This window comes from Phyllobates terribilis, unplaced genomic scaffold (assembly GCF_046119375.1).
Source record: "Phyllobates terribilis strain yellow unplaced genomic scaffold, ASM4611937v1 Scaffold_7__3_contigs__length_470593459, whole genome shotgun sequence".
Classification (NCBI taxonomy): domain Eukaryota; kingdom Metazoa; phylum Chordata; class Amphibia; order Anura; family Dendrobatidae; genus Phyllobates; species Phyllobates terribilis.
In genome coordinates, this window is record NW_027362767.1 from 155,418,295 (window position 1) to 155,444,831 (window position 26,537).

The 26,537-nt window shown below is 47.0% G+C and overlaps 1 protein-coding gene across 5 annotated transcripts in view; it reads right to left on the minus strand.

Annotated features, from left to right (window-relative positions):
• Positions 1–26,537, minus strand: part of CA14 (carbonic anhydrase 14) — a 38,583-nt gene that overhangs the window by 9,400 nt on the left and 2,646 nt on the right. For 2 of the 5 annotated variants that reach the window (XM_073639481.1, XM_073639479.1), the window contains exons 2-3: positions 7,927–7,947; positions 4,269–4,448 (exon numbers count right to left, since the gene is read on the minus strand). The exons of 1 other annotated variant lie outside the window; for it this stretch is intronic. In XM_073639481.1, coding sequence (XP_073495582.1) covers positions 4,269–4,448; positions 7,927–7,947 — 201 coding nt within the window. Of the gene's footprint in view, positions 1–66; positions 366–4,268; positions 4,449–7,926; positions 7,948–26,537 lie in introns of those variants that run through there. 2 more of the 5 variants (XM_073639480.1, XM_073639482.1) reach the window with 2 other exon arrangements.

The following is a 26,537-nucleotide window of genomic DNA, read 5'->3' on the forward strand; positions in this document are numbered from 1 at the left end:
TCGGCTCAGATCTAGCCCTGTATGTGTTCCCAGCCCCCTCTAACTGTACAAAAGGCTTCTTCTCACCCTTTACACCCTGATTCAATGTCCCTTTTTCATCGCCCGCACTTCCAGCTCCCCGGCCACACTCTATTCTGTCTTTTACAAAGTGACGATTGTCCCCCCGGCCGCATCTCCTGACAGAGCCTCTCATCCCGGATTCCTCCTCCAGGATCTGGGCCAGCGCAGCTTTTTGTCTTCATCCCCCTGTGCCAAGATTAACTAACAAATACATGTCAGCAGCCCGTCTCATCCTCGCATATTTCGGATGGCTTCTATCACTCGATCCTGTCATCATAGCGGTGGACGTGGGGTGGGACGCACCTCGTGCACTCATCCAGACCCCGTACACCTGACACGGGCATCTATCAGCGCCTGTCTGCCTAAACACACATGACCTGAATATAGCGCTGGCTATGTAATCAGGCTGATACCAGAAAACAAAGGAACAATAAGCATAAAGTCGATGCTTTCCACTTTAAAGGGTTATTTCCATCTGTGAATATAGATATTGTCAGATAGAGCTTATGAAAACAAGCACTTTTGCAATTTACTGCTTCTTACAATTTACAGTCGTTCTTGAGATACAAACACTTTTTCTTTTATTTCCAACTCGTTACCTAGGAGACCGACCACCGCTGCTATCTTGCTTGTTAGCAGTACACTGAAGCTGGCCGGGATTAGGAGGTAATTGTGCGCTCCAGCGATCCTGGCCACCTTTAAAACATTACTTACAAGCTCAATAGAAAAGAGCTTGTAAGCACTACGCGTGTTCTTCTGTCTAGCAGCGGTGGTCGGTCTCCAAGGCAACGAGCTGTAAACAAAAGAAAAGTGTTAATATCTCAAGAACGGTTGGAGATTTAAATAAGCAGTAAATGACAAAAGTGCTTGTATTTACAAGCTGTATCCAATAAAATTCCATTTATGAAGATGGGAATAACTCTTTTAAGCCCGTTTGTATCAATCTTTTGCCGACTTAAAGGAATGTGACCTTGTAGATGGAGCACATTCTTTGGCTCATCTTCCTCTGGGAGAATCAGCGGGAATACAACCACTCCATTTCCATAGACCATAATGGAAATACACAGCAGTGCCACCAGTGACCATGTAACGTTGTATATCGGCTGTGCCTGGTTTTGCAGCATTTAACGGGATAGGGACGAGATGCAATACCAGGCACAGCCCATGGCTAAGGAGTGGCGCTGTTTCTTTCACGCCCGACATCTGCCGTACATGACAGGACATGAGCACTGAGCCTGTTCCATACACAGCAAGTGCCGGCTGTACTATAAAGCCGGCGCCTTCCTCTGACAGCAGCAATCAGACCTAGCTCAGATCGCTGCTGTCACTCTCTGACAGTGGCATTTACGAAATCCTGGTGGCATGTAGATTCAGGCGCTCACGCACCCCTGCCATCTTCTCACGCCTTTATCAGCCTTGCCATGGGCTTTATAGGAGAATATTAATTTCACCACATACTGCAATGTCGTAAGATTGCGGTATATTTTGCAAGCTATTGCAGGGGAAGTCCTTTAAAAGGGTTAAAAATTCAAGCAAAAATTTCCCAAAAGTTTTAAAAAATATAAAAAAAAATACTATAAAGTCTGAATCATCTCTCAATACAGAAAAAATAAACATATTTGGTATTGCCACATCCGCAAAAGTCTATCTATCGAAATCAAATATTCTTTATCCCGTATGATGAACGCCATAAAGTTAAAGTAAAATATAAAAATGGCGGAATCACAATTTTCCCACAAAAAGATCCTGTAAAAAATAAATAAATAAATGCTCATATGGAAAACAATTAAAAAAATATGGCTCTAGGAATAAAGGGATGGATAAAAACGAAAGCACAAAAATTCACCCATTTGGGTCGAGTTAATATCTGAGGGAACAGGCTCATTGATTTGGCACACACACAGTGTAAACATATTAATAGAGTCGCTATAGGATGCAAAATTCACACTAGGCCTCAGTTAGTAACACTGTCTGTTGCCTGTAGCAACCAATCAGAGCCCAGCTTTCATTTTTCAAACTGCTGTGGAAAAATAAAAGCTGTGCTCTGATTGGCTGCTATGGGTAACACAGAATTTGGCTATTAGGCATTGGAAAAAAAAAAACGAGGCCTAAAATGTTTTGTGAGGACGGTCACGGTCCTGGACAATGCCTAAATGACTCCATTGTGTCCGGTCAATCACCAAACCAAAAAATAAGAATGGCTAATTAGTATAAAGATAATAAATGACAATAGTGTCGTTAATGACCGCTTATCATCTAAGTAGCTAATAAAATGGAGTTGTTTGTTGTCCATTGTAATCTTTGCTAGGAGTAAACCCATATATATTCAGACTTCTCTTTAACAAAGGAAGCCATGCTTATCAGGTGAAACTGCCTCCACAGCTGAGAGGGAGCCATTATATTCAATTGTGTAGGCATTGATTCATGTCTGCCTCAGGAGACAACCCCTTTAAGGATTTGATGTGTTTCCTTTGGAAGTTCCTCAAATTAACCCCCCAAGTTGGGACATAGTTGTGTCTGTGGGAATAATCTCTTCAGCTGGTGACCACCTGGTTTTGTATCTACAGGTCCATAATGGCCGCCTTACAACTAGTCAGTCAGTGTTGATCTGAAGTCATTATTTACTTTTTCCAAAAATACCCATGAACAGATGTGACGGGTCAACTAAATGGGGCCAAGGGGCATCTCAAGGCATGAGCTTTAATTAACGAGTCCCCAATTTCGGCCATATTGAATGTGACCTTTTGCGTCCTTCCCAAACATGGAGGTTGAGACCAGAAGCAATTACTGATAGCGACAACAGAGGATTTGCACCTGCAATCTTTTCATAATAATAATCTGCGCTGAAGCTCAGCCTGTGGCTGTGCTTCATAGGAGGACCGAGATGTCAGTCAAGGCTCCAGAATGGCATGGGGCCAATTGGTTACCCCACCACTTAGCAATCATTTCAAATGTCGCTGTCAGCGATTGACGTCTAAATGGTGAAACAGCCGTGATCAGAGCTCGCTCTGGTCATTGCTGGTAGAGGCAGATGCTGGCAGTATAACACAGCCGGTACCCACCATGGGTAGAGGGGGCTCAGCTCATAAGGCTGCCCCTTAAACACAGACCCAACCTGTGACCAAAATATACAACGTAGGTCGTAAGGGGTTCAAAATATGGATTTTTGTTTTCCAAAACTTCCCCACCTCTGCTTAAGGCTATGTGTGGTATTGTAGCTCAGTGGCCTTCACTTCATCCCAGCTGAGCTGCAATACCAGACAAGACCAACTGATAGATGTGGTGCCGTATCTACCGTGTTTTTCTAATTCTAAACAGCATTAAAAAAAAATCTAATCTAAATTCCATTTTTGTATGGCAGAGAAGAAGAAAAAAAAATTAATTACCGAGCTGGATGTGAGCCTGGGGGGTGACACGGCATCTTTAGAACGGTAAAATATCTTTCAATTCGGTAGTGGAAAAAGAAATATTAATCTAAATTAATGGAAAACACCTAAAAACAGACAAATTCTTCACTTTGCCCTGAGTATTATGTGATATCCTGCTCTTATCAAAACATGAAATAATACCACCGATACATATAGTGCCTACATAATACTACGATACAGTGCCCACATAATGCCACTATACAGTGTGCATGTAATACCGCCATACACTGCTCTTATAATACTATCATTCACTGCCAATATAATACCGCCATACGCTGAAAAAATAATACTGCTACATAGTGCCCACATACCATCATACTCTGACCCCATAATACTGCCATACACTGACCACATACTACCATACACTGCCCATTTATTATTGTCATACAGTGCCCATATAATCCCGCCACGTGGTGCTCATATAATACAGCTATATACTGCCCACATAATAGCTCCACACAGCGGCAAAATAATACCGCCATATACTTCCCACGTAATGCTGTCATGCAATGCCCATATAATACCACCATACACTGCTCATATAATACTGCCACAGAGTACTCATTTAATACAGCCATATATTGCCCACATAATGGCTTCATACATCGCCCATATAATATAATAGCGTCACATATTGCTCATATAATACTGTCATACACTGCCGATATGATACTGCCATACAGTGCCCATAAAATACCACCGTACAATGCCCATGTAATACCGTTATATACTGCCCACATAATTGTGCCATAAAGAAAACCCATGTCATGCCCCAGTTACCTGTGTGCCCGTTGTTACTGAGGGTGAATGGGGCACCACCCGGAGAGCTGTATCCCTCTGGACGTATGGGCGGTAAGGTGCCATCATAGGACACGTCTGCCGTCTTAATATTGATGGGGGACTGGGCTGTCCCACCACAGTCCGGATAAGACTTGGCCCAATGTTCCTGCCCGTGGTCACCTGGTAGAGAAAATGGTAACTAATGAGAAGAGGAATCTAATTTTTCAGTCATACATCATATGGAGAAAAGTATGTGCCCCCCTTATTATATATTATATATATATATATATATATATATATATATATATATATATAAAATCTCAGCTGCCTAAAATGGGAGACGAATGCAGATCTAACCCCCTACCTTCCTATAGTGAATACTATAGATACATGGAGGTCTGGGGTCCAGTGTTGCTGCCCAATGTGTGTGTCCCTGGGGGTGGACTGAATATAGGGTCAGGGGGTATGACGAGCGTCCGTTGGGTCAGGGGGTATGACGAGCGTCCGTTGGGTCGGGGGGTATGACGAGACGTCCGTAGGGTCAGGGGGGTATGACGAGACATCCGTAGGGTCAGGGGGGTATGACGAGATGTCCGTAGGGTCAGGGGGGTATGACGAGACGTCCGTAGGGTATGATGAGAAATCCGTAGGGTCAGGGGGGTATGACGAGGCGTCTGTAGGGTCAGGGGGTATGACGAGGCGTCTGTAGGGTCAGGGGGGTATGACGAGGCGTCCGTAGGGTCAGGGGGGTATGACGAGGCGTCCGTAGGGACAGGGGGGTATGACGAGGCGTCCGTAGGGACAGGGGGGTATGACGAGTCGTCCGTAGGGTCAGGGGGGTATGACGAGGCGTCCGTAGGGACAGGGGGGTATGACGAGGCGTCCGTAGGGACAGGGGGGTATGACGAGGCGTCCGTAGGGTCAGGGTGGTATGACGAGACGTCCGTAGGGACAGGGGGGTATGACGAGGTGTCCGTAGGGTCAGGGTGGTATGACGAGACGTCCGTAGGGACAGGGGGTATGACAAGTTCACTCGGTCCGTATGATTAGGGGGATCAGGCGGGTGAACAGACATCAGAGAAGCAAATGAAGCGAAAAGGAACAGGAAAATTAGGGCTTCCGACCGGACAGGGGCCACGTGACTTGCATGAGGCGGAGGTGGCTATGTTGTAGGATCACCCATTATTAGTCCATGACTGAGGCACAAAGTTCCAGCTTTGACTAAATGCTACTGAATTTACACAATGGGGGCGAGTGGGAGGTCATAGGGCAGATTCCTCAGCAGCACAGAGTATTTTAGGACAAGTTCATTTGGGCCAGTGACCTGTCTAGTCGTGTGATCTCCGTAACTACATAACTATATAATGTCAGGAGGAGATCGGGGCCCGTTGGGAGATCACCAAAGATGGATAAAGAAATGTCCACCAGCAGCACAGAGTATTTCAGGAGAGAAGTACCGTAACTCATTCACGTAATGAGTTAGTGTTATCGTGTGAGGAGAGGGACGATGGGACCCATTGATGCTCTCCTTTTAATTGGCACCATCCCCTTCCCCCAATTCCTTGACCCCCATCTTATAATGTAAATAGGAATATCTTGGGAAAATCTAGCACTAAAAGGCATCACTACATGACAGCTGCCTCTCCATTGTGTCCTCTCTTTATGGCCACCCTCCAAGTCCTGCATTGTTTATGTTGGCAGTGCCGGAGGAGGGGGCGTCCAGCTCAAGGATGGTGGGCCATTTACATCTGAATGGACCCCTTTATCTCTAGGCTAATTTGGATTCAAGAAATGGTCCCCTAGTTGTTAAGTAATAGGGATCTGGCCTCTTCCCTTGTGAAGACCCCCTTACCCCCTCCTGACCCCCACATGAATTATATAGTAAGCCCAGGAAGCCTCTCACTGCAGGACGCCTGCATCCAAGCTACATCCAAGCTCCCATTCACCTTCACAAGGTGCCCTAAATATAGACCAGACCCAAAATAGTGCCGGACTCCTCACATATCAGGCCAGAAAGTGAGAGGCGACTTTGTCTAGACTGAAGAGATAGGGTGTTGAGAGAAGTGCGACTCTGTACTCCGGACCCCACATTACAGAGAGCTAGGATTTACTCCATAGGTTACACTAAAGAGCGGGGCGCAGGGGGAAGGGTCTGCGGGGCGCAGGGGGAAGGGTCTGCGGGGAGAAGGGGGAAGGGTCTGCGGGGAGAAGGGGGAAGGGTCTGCGGGGCGCAGGGGGAAGGGTCTGCGGGGCGCAGGGGGAAGGGTCTGCGGGGAGAAGGGGGAAGGGTCTGCGGGGAGAAGGGGGAAGGGTCTGCGGGGCGCAGGGGGAAGGGTCTGCGGGGCGCAGGGGGAAGGGTCTGCGGGGCGCAAGGGGAAGGGTCTGCGGGGCGCAGGGGGAAGGCTTTATTCCTTATTTGTAGAATTGTCAATCAAGCAGATCCCTCCACGCCCCAGACTCCTCTTCCCCCATCGTTCCTCGCCCCAGACTCCTCTCCCCCATCTTTCCTCGCCCCAGACTCCTCTCCCCCATCTTTCCTCGCCCCAGACTCCTCTCCCCCCATCTTTCCTCGCCCCAGACTCCTCTCCCCCATCTTTCCTCGCCCCAGACTCCTCTCCCCCCATCTTTCCTCGCCCCAGACTCCTCTCCCCCCATCTTTCCTCGCCCCAGACTCCTCTCCCCCCATCTTTCCTCGCCCCAGACTCCTCTCCCCCCATCTTTCCTCGCCCCAGACTCCTCTTCCCCCATCGTTCCTCGCCCCAGACTCCTCTCGCCCATCTTTCCTCGCCCCAGACTCCTCTCCCCCCATCTTTCCTCGCCCCAGACTCCTCTCCCCCCATCTTTCCTCGCCCCAGACTCCTCTCCCCCATCTTTCCTCGCCCCAGACTCCTCTCCCCCATCTTTCCTCGCCCCAGACTCCTCTCCCCCCATCTTTCCTCGCCCCAAACTCCTCTCCCCCATCTTTCCTCGCCCCAGACTCCTCTCCCCCCATCTTTCCTCGCCCCAAACTCCTCTCCCCCATCTTTCCTCGCCCCAGACTCCTCTCCCCCATCTTTCCTCGCCCCAGACTCCTCTCCCCCCATCTTTCCTTGCCCCAGACTCCTCTTCCCCCATCGTTCCTCGCCCCAGACTCCTCTCGCCCATCTTTCCTCGCCCCAGACTCCTCTCCCCCCATCTTTCCTCGCCCCAGACTCCTCTTCCCCCATCGTTCCTCGCCCCAGACTCCTCTCGCCCATCTTTCCTCGCCCCAGACTCCTCTCCCCCCATCTTTCCTCGCCCCAGACTCCTCTCCCCCCATCTTTCCTCGCCCCAGACTCCTCTCCCCCATCTTTCCTCGCCCCAGACTCCTCTCCCCCATCTTTCCTCGCCCCAGACTCCTCTCCCCCCATCTTTCCTCGCCCCAAACTCCTCTCCCCCCATCTTTCCTCGCCCCAGACTCCTCTCCCCCCATCTTTCCTCGCCCCAAACTCCTCTCCCCCATCTTTCCTCGCCCCAGACTCCTCTCCCCCATCTTTCCTCGCCCCAGACTCCTCTCCCCCCATCTTTCCTTGCCCCAGACTCCTCTCCCCCCACCAGTCCGCTCCATGACATTCTTGGTCTTGCTCTCCCCCATCCACACAAGGTATGTTTTATATATTTGTGAAACATCATTTCTCACCTGTATAAGTCCACAAAGCACCTAGAGGGCAAAAAAACAACAAAAAAAATGATGGTTATCATCATCAAGCACAACTACAAACAACTGGTTAAAAAGGCTTCCTGCCCCCGTGTGAATGCCCTCTTTGGGCGCACAGCACAGAGTGGGCTCTACACCCGGCTGTCTGCCATCGAGGGCTCCTGGTGCCCAATAAAAACAGTGGATGCCATGGATGTTAATAGGAGCTCTATGGTGCAAGGCTTGAAACGCTGATCGACTCTTCATCCTGGAACCTACCAATTCAGAAGGTGAAAAGTGGGACGACAAACCTATAATATTATATGTTTATTTCACAGACCTGACAGAAGTTTAGTTTTGGCTCATCTGCTCTTGGGCCCCCAAAACTTCTAATTTGTGAAGTGGAAATATGGTGTTACGAGTATGTCGTCCCCTTCTTCAATTGGTAGGTTCCATGATGATGAGTTGAACCTGTTAAAATCCATGGGCATCCATTGGTTTTAGTGGGCTTCAGCGTCCTTCCAAAGCAGAAAGCCGACCGAGGAACCCGCTCTTAGCTCATTGTGCCCTAAGAGGACATTCAAAAAGGGGCAAAGTCAATATGTAGAGATTTTCAAGCCGGAAGAAGGGGGCATTTAGTTGTATCTTCCCTTCCCATAGGCCCCCAAAACATCTGTCATGTCTGTGACGTAGTAATAGAACAGTAAAGATTTGTCGTCCCCTCCTCTGGAATTGGTATAATCCAGGATGATAAGCCTACCACAGTGATTGAAGCCTTGCACCATACAATGCCTGTTAAAATCCATGGGCATCCATTGGGCACGATAAACCCGGGCGCAGAACCCACTCTGTTCTGTGTGCCCAACTTTCTGCTCTTGAGGGTTTCAGGCACCTGATTAAAACCAATGGATGCCCATGGATTTTAGCAAGCGCTCTATTGTGCGAGATTTGAATCACTGCGATCGGCTTATCATCCTGGAATGTACCAAGACAAGAAAAGGGGTGTAAAAATCTGTAACACTCTGTTACTACATCACAAGTTTTGGAGGCTGATGAGCAGGCCAGCACAACACCCTTTCACCTAGTACATTGCTACTGAAGTTCATGATCTTGGGCCTCCAACAACAAAAAATTCCAATGTGTAGAGGGCCGGCCTGTCCAGATCTGGTGACTGATCAGTAAGGTGATACATTAAATGCAATCAGTCAGCTATTCTGCCCTGTGAGTGGATTACAGATATGGCCACCATAATGTGACCTAGCCCCTATGTAATAACCGATCCCTCAATGTCAGGCTGTGTGCCATAATGCCATCACTTACATCATCATCAGGGTCAAACTCCCTTTAATGGGGCTAAGGGGCTATCCCATAAACAACATTTATCCTCTACACACAGGATAGATGATGCGTGTGTGATCTCTGCTGGGTTCGGCTCTTAACACGTCTGACAAACCTGTGAATGGAGCGCTAGTGAGCATGTGCGACCACTCCTATGCACATGAATGGAGCGCTACTGAGCATGTGCGACCACTCCTATGCACATGAATGGAGCGCTAGTGAGCATGTGCGACCACTCCTAGGCACATGAATGGAGCGCTACTGAGCATGTGCGACCACTCCTATGCACATGAATGGAGCGCTAGTGAGCATGTGCGACCACTCCTATGCACATGAATGGAGCGCTACTGAGCATGTGCGACCACTCCTATGCCACTCCTATGCACATGAATGGAGCGCTAGTGAGCATGTGCGACCACTCCTATGCACATGAATGGAGCGCTAGTGAGCATGTGCGACCACTCCTATGCACATGAATGGAGCGCTAGTGAGCATGTGCGACCACTCCTATGCACATGAATGGAGAGCTACTGAGCATATGCGACCACTCCTAAGCACATGAATGGAGCACTACTAAGCATGTGCGACCACTCCTATGCACATGAATGGAGCGCTAGTGAGCATGTGCGACCACTCCTATGCACATGAATGGAGAGCTACTGAGCATGTGCGACCACTCCTAAGCACATGAATGGAGCACTACTAAGCATGTGCGACCACTCCTATGCACATGAATGGAGCGCTAGTGAGCATGTGCGACCACTCCTATGCACATGAATGGAGCGCTACTGAGCATGTGCGACCACTCCTATGCACATGAATGGAGCGCTACTAAGCATGTGCGACCACTCCTATGCACATGAATGGAGCGCTAGTGAGCATGTGCGAACACTCCTATACACATGAATGGAGTGCTACTGAGCATGTGCGACCACTCTTATGCACATGAATGGAGCGCTAGTGAGCATGTGCGACCACTCCTATACACATGAATGGAGCGCTACTGAGCATGTGCGACCATTCCTATACACATGAATGGAGCGCTACTGAGCATGTGCGACCACTCCTATGCACATGAATGGAGCGCTACTAAGCATGTGCGATAACTCCTGTTTACATGAATGGAGCGCTACTGGACATGTGCGACCACTCCTATGCACATGAATGGAGCGCTACTGAGCATGTGCGACCACTCCTATGCACATGAATGGAGCGCTACTAAGCATGTGCGATAACTCCTGTTTACATGAATGGAGCGCTACTAGACATGTGCGACCACTCCTATGCACGTGAATGGAGCGCTAGTGAGCATGTGCGACCACTCCTATGCACATGAATGGAGCGCTACTGAGCATGTGCGACCACTCCTATGCACATGAGTGGAGCGCTACTGAGCATATGCGACAACTCCTGTTTACATGAATGGAGCGCTACTGAGCATGTGCGACCACTCCTATGCACGTGAATGGAGCGCTACTGAGCATGTGCGACCACTCCTATGCACATGAATGGAGCGCTACTGAGCATGTGCGACCACTCCTATGCACATGAATGGAGCGATACTGAGCATGTGCGACCACTCCTATGCACATGAATGGAGCGCTACTGAGCATGTGCGACCACTCCTATGCACATGAATGGAGCGATACTGAGCATGTGCGACCACTCCTATGCACATGAATGGAGCGCTACTGAGCATGTGCGACCACTCCTATGCACATGAATGGAGCGATACTGAGCATGTGCGACCACTCCTATGCACATGAATGGAGCGCTACTGAGCATGTGCGACCACTCCTATACACTTGAATGTAGCTTGGTCGCACATGCTCAGTAGTGATTCCTTCAGTTCGGGGCTTTAGGCTTTGTGAATTCAGCCTACGGTGTTTTCTACCTTTTCTGAGGGTACAAAGAAGAAGAGGGGTCAACAAAAAAGAGAGGTTACCCCAACCAAACACCCCCTTTAAGGGAGCGACTATCAGTTGTAATGATGCACTGGCATCTGAGGACGGAAAATATCTCAGCCTATAATCAGCGTAAAACAAGAGCTGGTATTGTGTCACCTCCTCCCCCACTAACGAGCTCTAATTACTGTACAAAGGGCAGCCCGGACTAATGACCAACCGAAAACATGGCCGCCACGTCACATGGGGTATCTGACAGCGCCAGGTAGGGGGCGCTGCTCCAGATCAGGAATGCTGTATACTGTGCGGTCACTGAAAACGTATCACACATGTATATAAGCAGCCCGCCATGTGTGATACTGTCTGCTGAGCCATGTATCTAATCCTATGCTGTGTGATACCATTTGCCTAGCCGTGTATCTAATCCTCTTGAATGTGATACTGGCTCCTGAGCTGTGTATCTAATCCTATCCAGTGTGATACTGTCTGCTGAGCCGTGTATCTAATCCTATCCAGTGTGATACTGTCTGCTGAGCTGTGTATCTTATCCTATTGAATGTGATACTGGCTCCTGAGCTGTGCATCTAATCCTCTCCTGTGTGATACCATTTGCTGAGCTGTGTATCTAATCCTCTTGAATGTGATACTGGCTCCTGAGCCGTGTATCTAATCCTATGCTGTGTGATACTGTCTGCTGAGCCGTGTATCTAATCCTATCCAGTGTGATACTGTCTGCTGAGCTGTGTATCTAATCCTGTCCTGTGTGATACTGTCTGCTGAGCTGTGTATCTAATCCTATTGAATGTGATACTGTCTGCTGAGCTGTGTATCTAATCCTCTCCTGTGTGATACCATTTGCTGAGCCGTGTATCTAATCCTGTCCTGTGTGATACTGTCTGCTCAGCCGTGTATCTAATCCCATCCTGTGTGATACTGTCTGCTGAGCCGTGTATCTAATCCTATCCTGTGTGATACTGTCTGCTGAGCTGTGTATCTAATCCTATCCTGTGTGATACTGTCTGCTGAGCTGTGTATCTAATCCTCTCCTGTGTGATACCGTCTGCTGAGCCGTGTATCTAATCCTGTCCTGTGTGATACTGTCTGCTCAGCCGTGTATCTAATCCCATCCTGTGTGATACTGTCTGCTGAGCCGTGTATCTAATCCTATCCTGTGTGATACTGTCTGCTGAGCTGTGTATCTAATCCTATCCTGTGTGATACTGCCTGCTGAGCCTGTATCTAATCCTATCCTGTGTGATACTGTCTGCTGAGCTGTGTATCTAATCCTATCCTGTGTGATACTGTCTGCTGAGCCGTGTATCTAACCCTATCCTGTGTGATACTATCTGCTGAGCTGTGTATCTAATCCTATCCTGTGTGATACTGTCTGCTGAGCCGTGTATCTAATCCTATCCAGTGTGATACTGTCTGCTGAGCTGTGTATCTAATCCTATTGAATGTGATACTGTCTGCTGAGCTGTGTATCTAATCCTCTCCTGTGTGATACCATTTGCTGAGCCGTGTATCTACTGTAATCCTCTTGAATGTGATACTGGCTCCTGAGCTGCGTATCTAATCCTATCCTGTGTGATACTGTCTGCTGAGCCATGTATCTAATCCTATCCTGTGTGATACTGTCTGCTGAGCCGTGTATCTAACCCTATCCTGTGTGATACTGTCTGCTGAGCCGTGTATATAACCCTATCCTGTGTGATACTGTCTGCTGAGCCGTGTATCTAATCCTATCCTGTGTGATACTGTCTGCTGAGCCTGTATCTAATCCTATCCTGTGTGATACTGTCTGCTGAGCTGTGTATCTAATCCTATCCTGTGTGATACTGTCTGCTGAGCCGTGTATCTAACCCTATCCTGTGTGATACTGTCTGCTGAGCCGTGTATCTAATCCTCTCCTGTGTGATACTGTCTGCTGAGCCATGTATCTAATCCTATCCTGTGTGATACTGTCTGCTGAGCCGTGTATCTAATCCTATCCTGTGTGATACTGTCTGCTGAGCCGTGTATCTAATCCTATCCTGTGTGATACTGTCTGCTGAGCTGTGTATCTAATCCTATCCTGTGTGATACTGTCTGCTGAGCCGTGTATCTAATCCTATCCTGTGTGATACTGTCTGCTGAGCCGTGTATCTAATCCTATCCTGTGTGATACTGTCTGCTGAGCCGTGTATCTAATCCTATCCTGTGTGATACTGTCTGCTGAGCCGTGTATCTAATCTTATCCTGTGTGATACTGTCTGCTGAGCCGTGTATCTAATCCTATCCTGTGTGATACTGTCTGCTGAGCCGCGTATCTAACCCTATCCTGTGTGATACTATCTGCTGAGCTGTGTATCTAATCCTATCCTGTGTGATACTGTCTGCTGAGCCGTGTATCTAATCCTATCCTGTGTGATACTGTCTGCTGAGCCGTGTATCTAATCCTATCATGTGTGATACTGTCTGCTGAGCTGTGTATCTCATCCTATCCTGTGTGCTACTGTCTGCTGAGCTGTGTATCTAATCCTATCCTGTGTGATACTGTCTGCTGAGCAGTGTATCTAATCCTATCCTGTGTGATACTCTCTGCTGAGCCGTGTATCTAATCCTATCCTGTGTGATACTGTCTGCTGAGCCGTGTATCTAATCCTATCCTGTGTGATACTGACTGCTGAGCCGTGTATCTAATCCTATCCTGTGTGATACTCTCTGCTGAGCTGTGTATCTAATCCTATCCTGTGTGATACGGTCTGCTGAGCCGTGTATCTAATCCTATCCTGTGTGATACTGTCTGCTGAGCCGTGTATCTAATCCTATCCTGTGTGATACTGTCTGCTGAGCTGTGTATCTAATCCTATCCTGTGTGATACTGTCTGCTGAGCCGTGTATCTAATCCTAACCTGTGTGATACTGTCTGCTGAGCCTGTATCTAATCCTATCCTGTGTGATACTGTCTGCTGAGCCGTGTATCTAACCCTATCCTGTGTGATACTGTCTGCTGAGCCGTGTATCTAATCCTATCCTGTGTGATACTGTCTGCTGAGCCGTGTATCTAATCCTATCCTGTGTGATACTGTCTGCTGAGCCATGTATCTAATCCTATCCTGTGTGATACTGTCTGCTGAGCCGTGTATCTAATCCTATCCTGTGTGATACTGTCTGCTGAGCCGTGTATCTAATCCTATCATGTGTGATACTGTCTGCTGAGCTGTGTATCTCATCCTATCCTGTGTGCTACTGTCTGCTGAGCTGTGTATCTAATCCTATCCTGTGTGATACTGTCTGCTGAGCAGTGTATCTAATCCTATCCTGTGTGATACTCTCTGCTGAGCCGTGTATCTAATCCTATCCTGTGTGATACTGTCTGCTGAGCCGTGTATCTAATCCTATCATGTGTGATACTGTCTGCTGAGCTGTGTATCGAATCCTATTCTGTGTGATACTGTCTGCTGAGCTGTGTATCTAATCCTATCCTGTGTGATACTGTCTGCTGAGCCGTGTATCTAATCCTATCCTGTGTGATACTGTCTGCTGAGCCGTGTATCTAATCCTATCCTGTGTGATACTGTCTGCTGAGCCGTGTATCTAATCCTATCATGTGTGATACTGTCTGCTGAGCCGTGTATCTAATCCTATCCTGTGTGATATTGTCTGCTGAGCCGTGTATCTAATCCTATCCTGTGTGATACTCTCTGCTGAGCCGTGTATCTAATCCTATCCTGTGTGATATTGTCTGTTGAGCTGTGTATCTAATCCTATCCTGTGTGATACTGTCTGCTGAGCTGTGTATCTAATCCTATCCTGTGTGATACTCTCTGCTGAGTTGTGTATCTAATCCTATCCTGTGTAATACTGTCTGCTGAGCCGTGTATCTAATCCTATCATGTGTGATACTGTCTGCTGAGCCGTGTATCTAATCCTATCCTGTGTGATACTGACTGCTGAGCCGTGTATCTAATCCTATCCTTTGTGATACTCTCTGCTGAGCTGTGTATCTAATCCTATCCTGTGTGATACGGTCTGCTGAGCCGTGTATCTAATCCTATCCTGTGTGATACTGTCTGCTGAGCCGTGTATCTAATCCTATCCTGTGTGATACTGTCTGCTGAGCCGTGTATCTAATCCTATCCTGTGTGATACTGTCTGCTGAGCCGTGTATCTAATCCTATCCTGTGTGATACTGTCTGCTGAGCCGTGTATCTAATCCTATCCTGTGTGATACTGTCTGCTGAGCTGTGTATCTAATCCTATCCGGTGTGATACTGTCTGCTGAGTCGTGTATCTAATCCTATCCTGTGTGATACTGTCTGCTGAGCTGTGTATCTAATCCTATCCTGTGTGATACTGTCTGCTGAGTCGTGTATCTAATCCTATCCTGTGTGATACTGTCTGCTGAGCCGTGTATCTAATCCTATCCTGTGTGATACTCTCTGCAGAGCCGTGTATCTAATCCTATCCTGTGTGATACTGTCTGCTGAGCCGTGTATCTAATCCTATCCTGTGTGATACTGTCTGCTGAGCTGTGTATCTAATCCTATCCGGTGTGATACTGTCTGCTGAGTCGTGTATCTAATCCTATCCTGTGTGATACTGTCTGCTGAGCTGTGTATCTAATCCTATCCTGTGTGATACTGTCTGCTGAGTCGTGTATCTAATCCTATCCTGTGTGATACTGTCTGCTGAGCCGTGTATCTAATCCTATCCTGTGTGATACTCTCTGCAGAGCCGTGTATCTAATCCTATCCTGTGTGATACTGTCTGCTGAGCCGTGTATCTAATCCTATCCTGTGTGATACTGTCTGCTGAGCCGTGTATCTAATCCTATCCTGTGTGATACTGTCTGCTGAGCCGTGTATCTAATCCTATCCTGTGTGATACTGTCTGCTGAGCCGTGTATCTAATCCTGTCCTGTGTGATACTGTCTGCTGAGCCGTGTATCTAATCCTATCCTGTGTGATACTGTCTGCTGAGCCGTGTATCTAATCCTATCCTGTGTGATACTGTCTGCTGAGCCGTGTATCTAATCCTATCCTGTGTGATACTGTCTCCTGAGCCGTGTATCTAATCCTATCCTGTGTGATACTGTCTGCTGAGCTGTGTATCTAATCCTATCCTGTGTGATACTGTCTGCTGAGCTGTGTATCTAATCCTATCCTGTGTGATACTGTCTGCTGAGCTGTGTATCTAATCGTATCCTGTGTGATACTGTCTGCTGAGCTGTGTATCTAATCCTATCCTGTGTGATACTGTCTGCTGAGCTGTGTATCTAATCCTATCCTGTGTGATACTGTCTGCTGAGTCGTGTATCTAATCCTATCCTGTGTGATACTGTCTGCTGAGCTGTGTATCTAATCCTATCCTGTGTGATACTGTCTGCTGAGTCGTGTATCTAATCCTATCCTGTGTGATACTGTCTGCTGAGTCGTGTATCTAATCCTATCCTGTGTGATACTGTCTGCTGAGCTGTGTATCTAATCCTATCCTGTGTGATACTGTCTGCTGAGTCGTGTATCTAATCCTATCCTGTGTGATACTGTCTGCTGAGCCGTGTATCTAATCCTATCCTGTGTGATACTGTCTGCTGAGCCGTGTATCTAATCCTATCCTGTGTGATACTGTCTGCTGAGCTGTGTATCTAATCCTATCCGGTGTGATACTGTCTGCTGAGTCGTGTATCTAATCCTATCCTGTGTGATACTGTCTGCTGAGCTGTGTATCTAATCCTATCCTGTGTGATACTGTCTGCTGAGCCGTGTATCTAATCCTATCCTGTGTGATACTGTCTGCTGAGCCGTGTATCTAATCCTATCCTGTGTGATACTCTCTGCAGAGCCGTGTATCTAATCCTATCCTGTGTGATACTGTCTGCTGAGCCGTGTATCTAATCCTATCCTGTGTGATACTGTCTGCTGAGCCGTGTATCTAATCCTATCCTGTGTGATACTGTCTGCTGAGCCGTGTATCTAATCCTATCCTGTGTGATACTGTCTGCTGAGCCGTGTATCTAATCCTGTCCTGTGTGATACTGTCTGCTGAGCCGTGTATCTAATCCTATCCTGTGTGATACTGTCTGCTGAGCTGTGTATCTAATCCTATCCTGTGTGATACTGTCTGCTGAGCTGTGTATCTAATCCTATCCTGTGTGATACTGTCTGCTGAGCTGTGTATCTAATCCTATCCTGTGTGATACTGTCTCCTGAGCCGTGTATCTAATCCTATCCTGTGTGATACTGTCTGCTGAGCCTGGTATCTAATCCTATCCTGTGTGATACTGTCTGCTGAGCTGTGCATCTAATCCTATCCTGTGTGATACTGTCTGCTGAGCTGTGTATCTAATCCTATCCTGTGTGATACTGTCTGCTGAGCTGTGTATCTAATCCTATCCTGTGTGATACTGTCTGCTGAGCCGTGTATCTAATCCTATCCTGTGTGATACTGTCTGCTGAGCCGTGTGTCTAATCCTATCCTGTGTGATACTGTCTGCTGAGCCATGTATCTAATCCTATCCTGTGTGATACTGTCTGCTGAGCCGTGTATCTAATCCTATCCTGTGTGATACTGTCTGCTGAGCTGTGTATCTAATCCTATCCTGTGTGATACTGTCTCCTGAGCCGTGTATCTAATCCTATCCTGTGTGATACTGTCTGCTGAGCCGTGTATCTAATCCTGTCCTGTGTGATACTGTCTGCTGAGCCGTGTATCTAATCCTATCCTGTGTGATACTGTCTGCTGAGCTGTGTATCTAATCCTATCCTGTGTGATACTGTCTGCTGAGCTGTGTATCTAATCCTATCCTGTGTGATACTGTCTGCTGAGCTGTGTATCTAATCCTATCCTGTGTGATACTGTCTCCTGAGCCGTGTATCTAATCCTATCCTGTGTGATACTGTCTGCTGAGCCTGGTATCTAATCCTATCCTGTGTGATACTGTCTGCTGAGCTGTGCATCTAATCCTATCCTGTGTGATACTGTCTGCTGAGCTGTGTATCTAATCCTATCCTGTGTGATACTGTCTGCTGAGCTGTGTATCTAATCCTATCCTGTGTGATACTGTCTGCTGAGCCGTGTATCTAATCCTATCCTGTGTGATACTGTCTGCTGAGCCGTGTGTCTAATCCTATCCTGTGTGATACTGTCTGCTGAGCCATGTATCTAATCCTATCCTGTGTGATACTGTCTGCTGAGCCGTGTATCTAATCCTATCCTGTGTGATACTGTCTGCTGAGCTGTGTATCTAATCCTATCCTGTGTGATACTGTCTCCTGAGCCGTGTATCTAATCCTATCCTGTGTGATACTGTCTGCTGAGCCTGTATCTAATCCTATCCTGTGTGATACTGTCTGCTGAGTCGTGTATCTAATCCTATCCTGTGTGATACTGTCTGCTGAGCCGTGTATCTAATCCTATCCTGTGTGATACTGTCTGCTGAGCCGTGTATCTAATCCTATCCTGTGTGATACTGTCTGCTGAGCTGTGTATCTAATCCTATCCGGTGTGATACTGTCTGCTGAGTCGTGTATCTAATCCTATCCTGTGTGATACTGTCTGCTGAGCTGTGTATCTAATCCTATCCTGTGTGATACTGTCTGCTGAGTCGTGTATCTAATCCTATCCTGTGTGATACTGTCTGCTGAGCCGTGTATCTAATCCTATCCTGTGTGATACTCTCTGCAGAGCCGTGTATCTAATCCTATCCTGTGTGATACTGTCTGCTGAGCCGTGTATCTAATCCTATCCTGTGTGATACTGTCTGCTGAGCCGTGTATCTAATCCTGTCCTGTGTGATACTGTCTGCTGAGCCGTGTATCTAATCCTATCCTGTGTGATACTGTCTGCTGAGCCGTGTATCTAATCCTATCCTGTGTGATACTGTCTGCTGAGCCGTGTATCTAATCCTATCCTGTGTGATACTGTCTCCTGAGCCGTGTATCTAATCCTATCCTGTGTGATACTGTCTGCTGAGCTGTGTATCTAATCCTATCCTGTGTGATACTGTCTGCTGAGCTGTGTATCTAATCCTATCCTGTGTGATACTGTCTGCTGAGCTGTGTATCTAATCGTATCCTGTGTGATACTGTCTGCTGAGCTGTGTATCTAATCCTATCCTGTGTGATACTGTCTGCTGAGCTGTGTATCTAATCCTATCCTGTGTGATACTGTCTGCTGAGTCGTGTATCTAATCCTATCCTGTGTGATACTGTCTGCTGAGCTGTGTATCTAATCCTATCCTGTGTGATACTGTCTGCTGAGTCGTGTATCTAATCCTATCCTGTGTGATACTGTCTGCTGAGTCGTGTATCTCATCCTATCCTGTGTGATACTGTCTGCTGAGCTGTGTATCTAATCCTATCCTGTGTGATACTGTCTGCTGAGTCGTGTATCTAATCCTATCCTGTGTGATACTGTCTGCTGAGCCGTGTATCTAATCCTATCCTGTGTGATACTGTCTGCTGAGCCGTGTATCTAATCCTATCCTGTGTGATACTGTCTGCTGAGCTGTGTATCTAATCATATCCGGTGTGATACTGTCTGCTGAGTCGTGTATCTAATCCTATCCTGTGTGATACTGTCTGCTGAGCCGTGTATCTAATCCTATCCTGTGTGATACTGTCTGCTGAGCCGTGTATCTAATCCTATCCTGTGTGATACTCTCTGCAGAGCCGTGTATCTAATCCTATCCTGTGTGATACTGTCTGCTGAGCCGTGTATCTAATCCTATCCTGTGTGATACTGTCTGCTGAGCCGTGTATCTAATCCTATCCTGTGTGATACTGTCTGCTGAGCCGTGTATCTAATCCTATCCTGTGTGATACTGTCTGCTGAGCCGTGTATCTAATCCTGTCCTGTGTGATACTGTCTGCTGAGTCGTGTATCTAATCCTATCCTGTGTGATACTGTCTGCTGAGCTGTGTATCTAATCCTATCCTGTGTGATACTGTCTGCTGAGCTGTGTATCTAATCCTATCCTGTGTGATACTGTCTGCTGAGCTGTGTATCTAATCCTATCCTGTGTGATACTGTCTCCTGAGCCGTGTATCTAATCCTATCCTGTGTGATACTGTCTGCTGAGCCTGGTATCTAATCCTATCCTGTGTGATACTGTCTGCTGAGCTGTGCATCTAATCCTATCCTGTGTGATACTGTCTGCTGAGCTGTGTATCTAATCCTATCCTGTGTGATACTGTCTGCTGAGCTGTGTATCTAATCCTATCCTGTGTGATACTGTCTGCTGAGCTGTGTATCTAATCCTATCCTGTGTGATACTGTCTGCTGAGCCGTGTATCTAATCCTATCCTGTGTGATACTGTCTGCTGAGCCGTGTGTCTAATCCTATCCTGTGTGATACTGTCTGCTGAGCCATGTATCTAATCCTATCCTGTGTGATACTGTCTGCTGAGCCGTGTATCTAATCCTATCCTGTGTGATACTGTCTGCTGAGCTGTGTATCTAATCCTATCCTGTGTGATACTGTCTCCTGAGCCGTGTATCTAATCCTATCCTGTGTGATACTGTCTGCTGAGCCGTGTATCTAATCCTGTCCTGTGTGATACTGTCTGCTGAGCCGTGTATCTAATCCTATCCTGTGTGATACTGTCTGCTGAGCTGTGTATCTAATCCTATCCTGTGTGATACTGTCTGCTGAGCTGTGTATCTAATCCTATCCTGTGTGATACTGTCTGCTGAGCTGTGTATCTAATCCTATCCTGTGTGATACTGTCTCCTGAGCCGTGTATCTAATCCTATCCTGTGTGATACTGTCTGCTGAGCCTGGTATCTAATCCTATCCTGTGTGATACTGTCTGCTGAGCTGTGCATCTAATCCTATCCTGTGTGATACTGTCTGCTGAGCTGTGTATCTAATCCTATCCTGTGTGATACTGTCTGCTGAGCTGTGTATCTAATCCTATCCTGTGTGATACTGTCTGCTGAGCCGTGTATCTAATCCTATCCTGTGTGATACTGTCTGCTGAGCCGTGTGTCTAATCCTATCCTGTGTGATACTGTCTGCTGAGCCATGTATCTAATCCTATCCTGTGTGATACTGTCTGCTGAGCCGTGTATCTAATCCTATCCTGTGTGATACTGTCTGCTGAGCTGTGTATCTAATCCTATCCTGTGTGATACTGTCTCCTGAGCCGTGTATCTAATCCTATCCTGTGTGATACTGTCTGCTGAGCCTGTATCTAATCCTATCCTGTGTGATACTGTCTGCTGAGCCGTGTATCTAATCCTCTCCTGTGTGATACTGTCTGCTGAGCTGTGTATCCAATCCTATCCTGTGTGATACTGTCTGCTGAGCTGTGTATCTAATCCTATCCTGTGTGATACTGTCTGCTGAGCTGTGTATCTAATCCTATCCTGTGTGATACTGTCTGCTGAGCTGTGTATCTAATCCTATCCTGTGTGATACTGTCTCCTGAGCCGTGTATCTAATCCTATCCTGTGTGATACTGTCTGCTGAGCCTGTATCTAATCCTATCCTGTGTGATACTGTCTGCTGAGCTGTGTATCTAATCCTATCCTGTGTGATACTGTCTGCTGAGCTGTGTATCTAATCCTATCCTGTGTGATACTGTCTCCTGAGCCGTGTATCTAATCCTATCCTGTGTGATACTGTCTGCTGAGCCGTGTATCTAATCCTATCCTGTGTGATACTGTCTGCTGAGCCGTGTATCTAATCCTATCCTGTGTGATACTGTCTGCTGAGCCGTGTATCTAATCCTATCCTGTGTGATACTGTCTGCTGAGCCGTGTATCTAATCCTCTCCTGTGTGATACTGTCTGCTGAGCTGTGTATCTAATCCTATCCTGTGTGATACTGTCTGCTGAGCTGTGTATCTAATCCTATCCTGTGTGATACTGTCTGCTGAGCTGTGTATCTAATCCTATCCTGTGTGATACTGTCTGCTGAGCTGTGTATCTAATCCTATCCTGTGTGATACTGTCTGCTGAGCCGTGTATCTAATCCTATCCTGTGTGATACTGTCTGCTGAGCTGTGTATCTAATCCTATCCTGTGTGATACTGTCTGCAGAGCTGTGTATCTAATCCTATCCTGTGTGATACTGTCTCCTGAGCCGTGTATCTAATCCTATCCTGTGTGATACTGTCTGCTGAGCCGTGTATCTAATCCTATCCTGTGTGATACTGTCTGCTGAGCCGTGTATCTAATCCTCTCCTGTGTGATACTGTCTGCTGAGCTGTGTATCTAATCCTATCCTGTGTGATACTGTCTGCTGAGCCGTGTATCTAATCCTATCCTGTGTGATACTGTCTGCTGAGCCGTGTATCTAATCCTATCCTGTGTGATACTGTCTGCTGAGCTGTGTATCTAATCCTATCCTGTGTGATACTGTCTGCTGAGCCGTGTATCTAATCCTATCCTGTGTGATACTGTCTGCTGAGCCGTGTATCTAATCCTATCCTGTGTGATACTGTCTGCTGAGCCTGTATCTAATCCTATCCTGTGTGATACTGTCTGCTGAGCTGTGTATCTAATCCTATCCTGTGTGATACTGTCTGCTGAGCTGTGTATCTAATCCTATCCTGTGTGATACTGTCTCCTGAGCCGTGTATCTAATCCTATCCTGTGTGATACTGTCTGCTGAGCCGTGTATCTAATCCTATCCTGTGTGATACTGTCTGCTGAGCTGTGTATCTAATCCTATCCTGTGTGATATTGTCTGCTGAGCCGTGTATCTAATCCTATCCTGTGTGATACTGTCTGCTCAGCCGTGTATCTAATCCTATCCTGTGTGATACTGTCTGCTGAGCTGTGTATCTAATCCTATCCTGTGTGATACTGTCTCCTGAGCCGTGTATCTAATCCTATCCTGTGTGATACTGTCTGCTGAGCCGTGTATCTAATCCTATCCTGTGTGATACTGTCTGCTGAGCTGTGTATCTAATCCTATCCTGTGTGATACTGTCTGCTGAGCCTGGTATCTAATCCTATCCTGTGTGATACTGTCTGCTGAGCTGTGCATCTAATCCTATCCTGTGTGATACTGTCTGCTGAGCTGTGTATCTAATCCTATCCTGTGTGATACTGTCTGCTGAGCTGTGTATCTAATCCTATCCTGTGTGATACTGTCTGCTGAGCCGTGTATCTAATCCTATCCTGTGTGATACTGTCTGCTGAGCCGTGTGTCTAATCCTATCCTGTGTGATACTGTCTGCTAGGCTGTGTATCTAATCCTATCCTGTGTGATACTGTCTGCTGAGCCATGTATCTAATCCTATCCTGTGTGATACTGTCTGCTGAGCCGTGTATCTAATCCTATCCTGTGTGATACTGTCTGCTGAGCTGTGTATCTAATCCTATCCTGTGTGATACTGTCTCCTGAGCCGTGTATCTAATCCTATCCTGTGTGATACTGTCTGCTGAGCCGTGTATCTAATCCTGTCCTGTGTGATACTGTCTGCTGAGCCGTGTATCTAATCCTATCCTGTGTGATACTGTCTCCTGAGCCGTGTATCTAATCCTATCCTGTGTGATACTGTCTGCTGAGCCGTGTATCTAATCCTGTCCTGTGTGATACTGTCTGCTGAGCTGTGTATCTAATCCTATCCTGTGTGATACTGTCTGCTGAGCTGTGTATCTAATCCTATCCTGTGTGATACTGTCTGCTGAGCTGTGTATCTAATCCTATCCTGTGTGATACTGTCTCCTGAGCCGTGTATCTAATCCTATCCTGTGTGATACTGTCTGCTGAGCCTGGTATCTAATCCTATCCTGTGTGATACTGTCTGCTGAGCTGTGTATCTAATCCTATCCTGTGTGATACTGTCTGCTGAGCCGTGTATCTAATCCTATCCTGTGTGATACTGTCTGCTGAGCCGTGTGTCTAATCCTATCCTGTGTGATACTGTCTGCTGAGCCATGTATCTAATCCTATCCTGTGTGATACTGTCTGCTGAGCCGTGTATCTAATCCTATCCTGTGTGATACTGTCTGCTGAGCTGTGTATCTAATCCTATCCTGTGTGATACTGTCTCCTGAGCCGTGTATCTAATCCTATCCTGTGTGATACTGTCTGCTGAGCCTGTATCTAATCCTATCCTGTGTGATACTGTCTGCTGAGCCGTGTATCTAATCCTCTCCTGTGTGATACTGTCTGCTGAGCTGTGTATCCAATCCTATCCTGTGTGATACTGTCTGCTGAGCTGTGTATCTAATCCTATCCTGTGTGATACTGTCTGCTGAGCTGTGTATCTAATCCTATCCTGTGTGATACTGTCTGCTGAGCTGTGTATCTAATCCTATCCTGTGTGATACTGTCTCCTGAGCCGTGTATCTAATCCTATCCTGTGTGATACTGTCTGCTGAGCCTGTATCTAATCCTATCCTGTGTGATACTGTCTGCTGAGCTGTGTATCTAATCCTATCCTGTGTGATACTGTCTGCTGAGCTGTGTATCTAATCCTATCCTGTGTGATACTGTCTCCTGAGCCGTGTATCTAATCCTATCCTGTGTGATACTGTCTGCTGAGCCGTGTATCTAATCCTATCCTGTGTGATACTGTCTGCTGAGCCGTGTATCTAATCCTATCCTGTGTGATACTGTCTGCTGAGCCGTGTATCTAATCCTATCCTGTGTGATACTGTCTGCTGAGCCGTGTATCTAATCCTCTCCTGTGTGATACTGTCTGCTGAGCTGTGTATCTAATCCTATCCTGTGTGATACTGTCTGCTGAGCTGTGTATCTAATCCTATCCTGTGTGATACTGTCTGCTGAGCTGTGTATCTAATCCTATCCTGTGTGATACTGTCTGCTGAGCTGTGTATCTAATCCTATCCTGTGTGATACTGTCTGCTGAGCCGTGTATCTAATCCTATCCTGTGTGATACTGTCTGCTGAGCTGTGTATCTAATCCTATCCTGTGTGATACTGTCTGCAGAGCTGTGTATCTAATCCTATCCTGTGTGATACTGTCTCCTGAGCCGTGTATCTAATCCTATCCTGTGTGATACTGTCTGCTGAGCCGTGTATCTAATCCTATCCTGTGTGATACTGTCTGCTGAGCCGTGTATCTAATCCTCTCCTGTGTGATACTGTCTGCTGAGCTGTGTATCTAATCCTATCCTGTGTGATACTGTCTGCTGAGCCGTGTATCTAATCCTATCCTGTGTGATACTGTCTGCTGAGCCGTGTATCTAATCCTATCCTGTGTGATACTGTCTGCTGAGCCTGTATCTAATCCTATCCTGTGTGATACTGTCTGCTGAGCTGTGTATCTAATCCTATCCTGTGTGATACTGTCTGCTGAGCTGTGTATCTAATCCTATCCTGTGTGATACTGTCTCCTGAGCCGTGTATCTAATCCTATCCTGTGTGATACTGTCTGCTGAGCCGTGTATCTAATCCTATCCTGTGTGATACTGTCTGCTGAGCTGTGTATCTAATCCTATCCTGTGTGATATTGTCTGCTGAGCCGTGTATCTAATCCTATCCTGTGTGATACTGTCTGCTCAGCCGTGTATCTAATCCTATCCTGTGTGATACTGTCTGCTGAGCTGTGTATCTAATCCTATCCTGTGTGATACTGTCTGCTGAGCCGTGTATCTAATCCTATCCTGTGTGATACTGTCTGCTGAGCCGTGTATCTAATCCTCTCCTGTGTGATACTGTCTGCTGAGCCGTGTATCTAATCCTATCCTGTGTGATACTGTCTGCTGAGCTGTGTATCTAATCCTATCCTGTGTGATACTGTCTGCAGAGCTGTGTATCTAATCCTATCCTGTGTGATACTGTCTCCTGAGCCGTGTATCTAATCCTATCCTGTGTGATACTGTCTGCTGAGCCGTGTATCTAATCCTATCCTGTGTGATACTGTCTGCTGAGCCGTGTATCTAATCCTCTCCTGTGTGATACTGTCTGCTGAGCTGTGTATCTAATCCTATCCTGTGTGATACTGTCTGCTGAGCCGTGTATCTAATCCTATCCTGTGTGATACTGTCTGCTGAGCCGTGTATCTAATCCTATCCTGTGTGATACTGTCTGCTGAGCTGTGTATCTAATCCTATCCTGTGTGATACTGTCTGCTGAGCCGTGTATCTAATCCTATCCTGTGTGATACTGTCTGCTGAGCCGTGTATCTAATCCTATCCTGTGTGATACTGTCTGCTGAGCCTGTATCTAATCCTATCCTGTGTGATACTGTCTGCTGAGCTGTGTATCTAATCCTATCCTGTGTGATACTGTCTGCTGAGCTGTGTATCTAATCCTATCCTGTGTGATACTGTCTCCTGAGCCGTGTATCTAATCCTATCCTGTGTGATACTGTCTGCTGAGCCGTGTATCTAATCCTATCCTGTGTGATACTGTCTGCTGAGCTGTGTATCTAATCCTATCCTGTGTGATATTGTCTGCTGAGC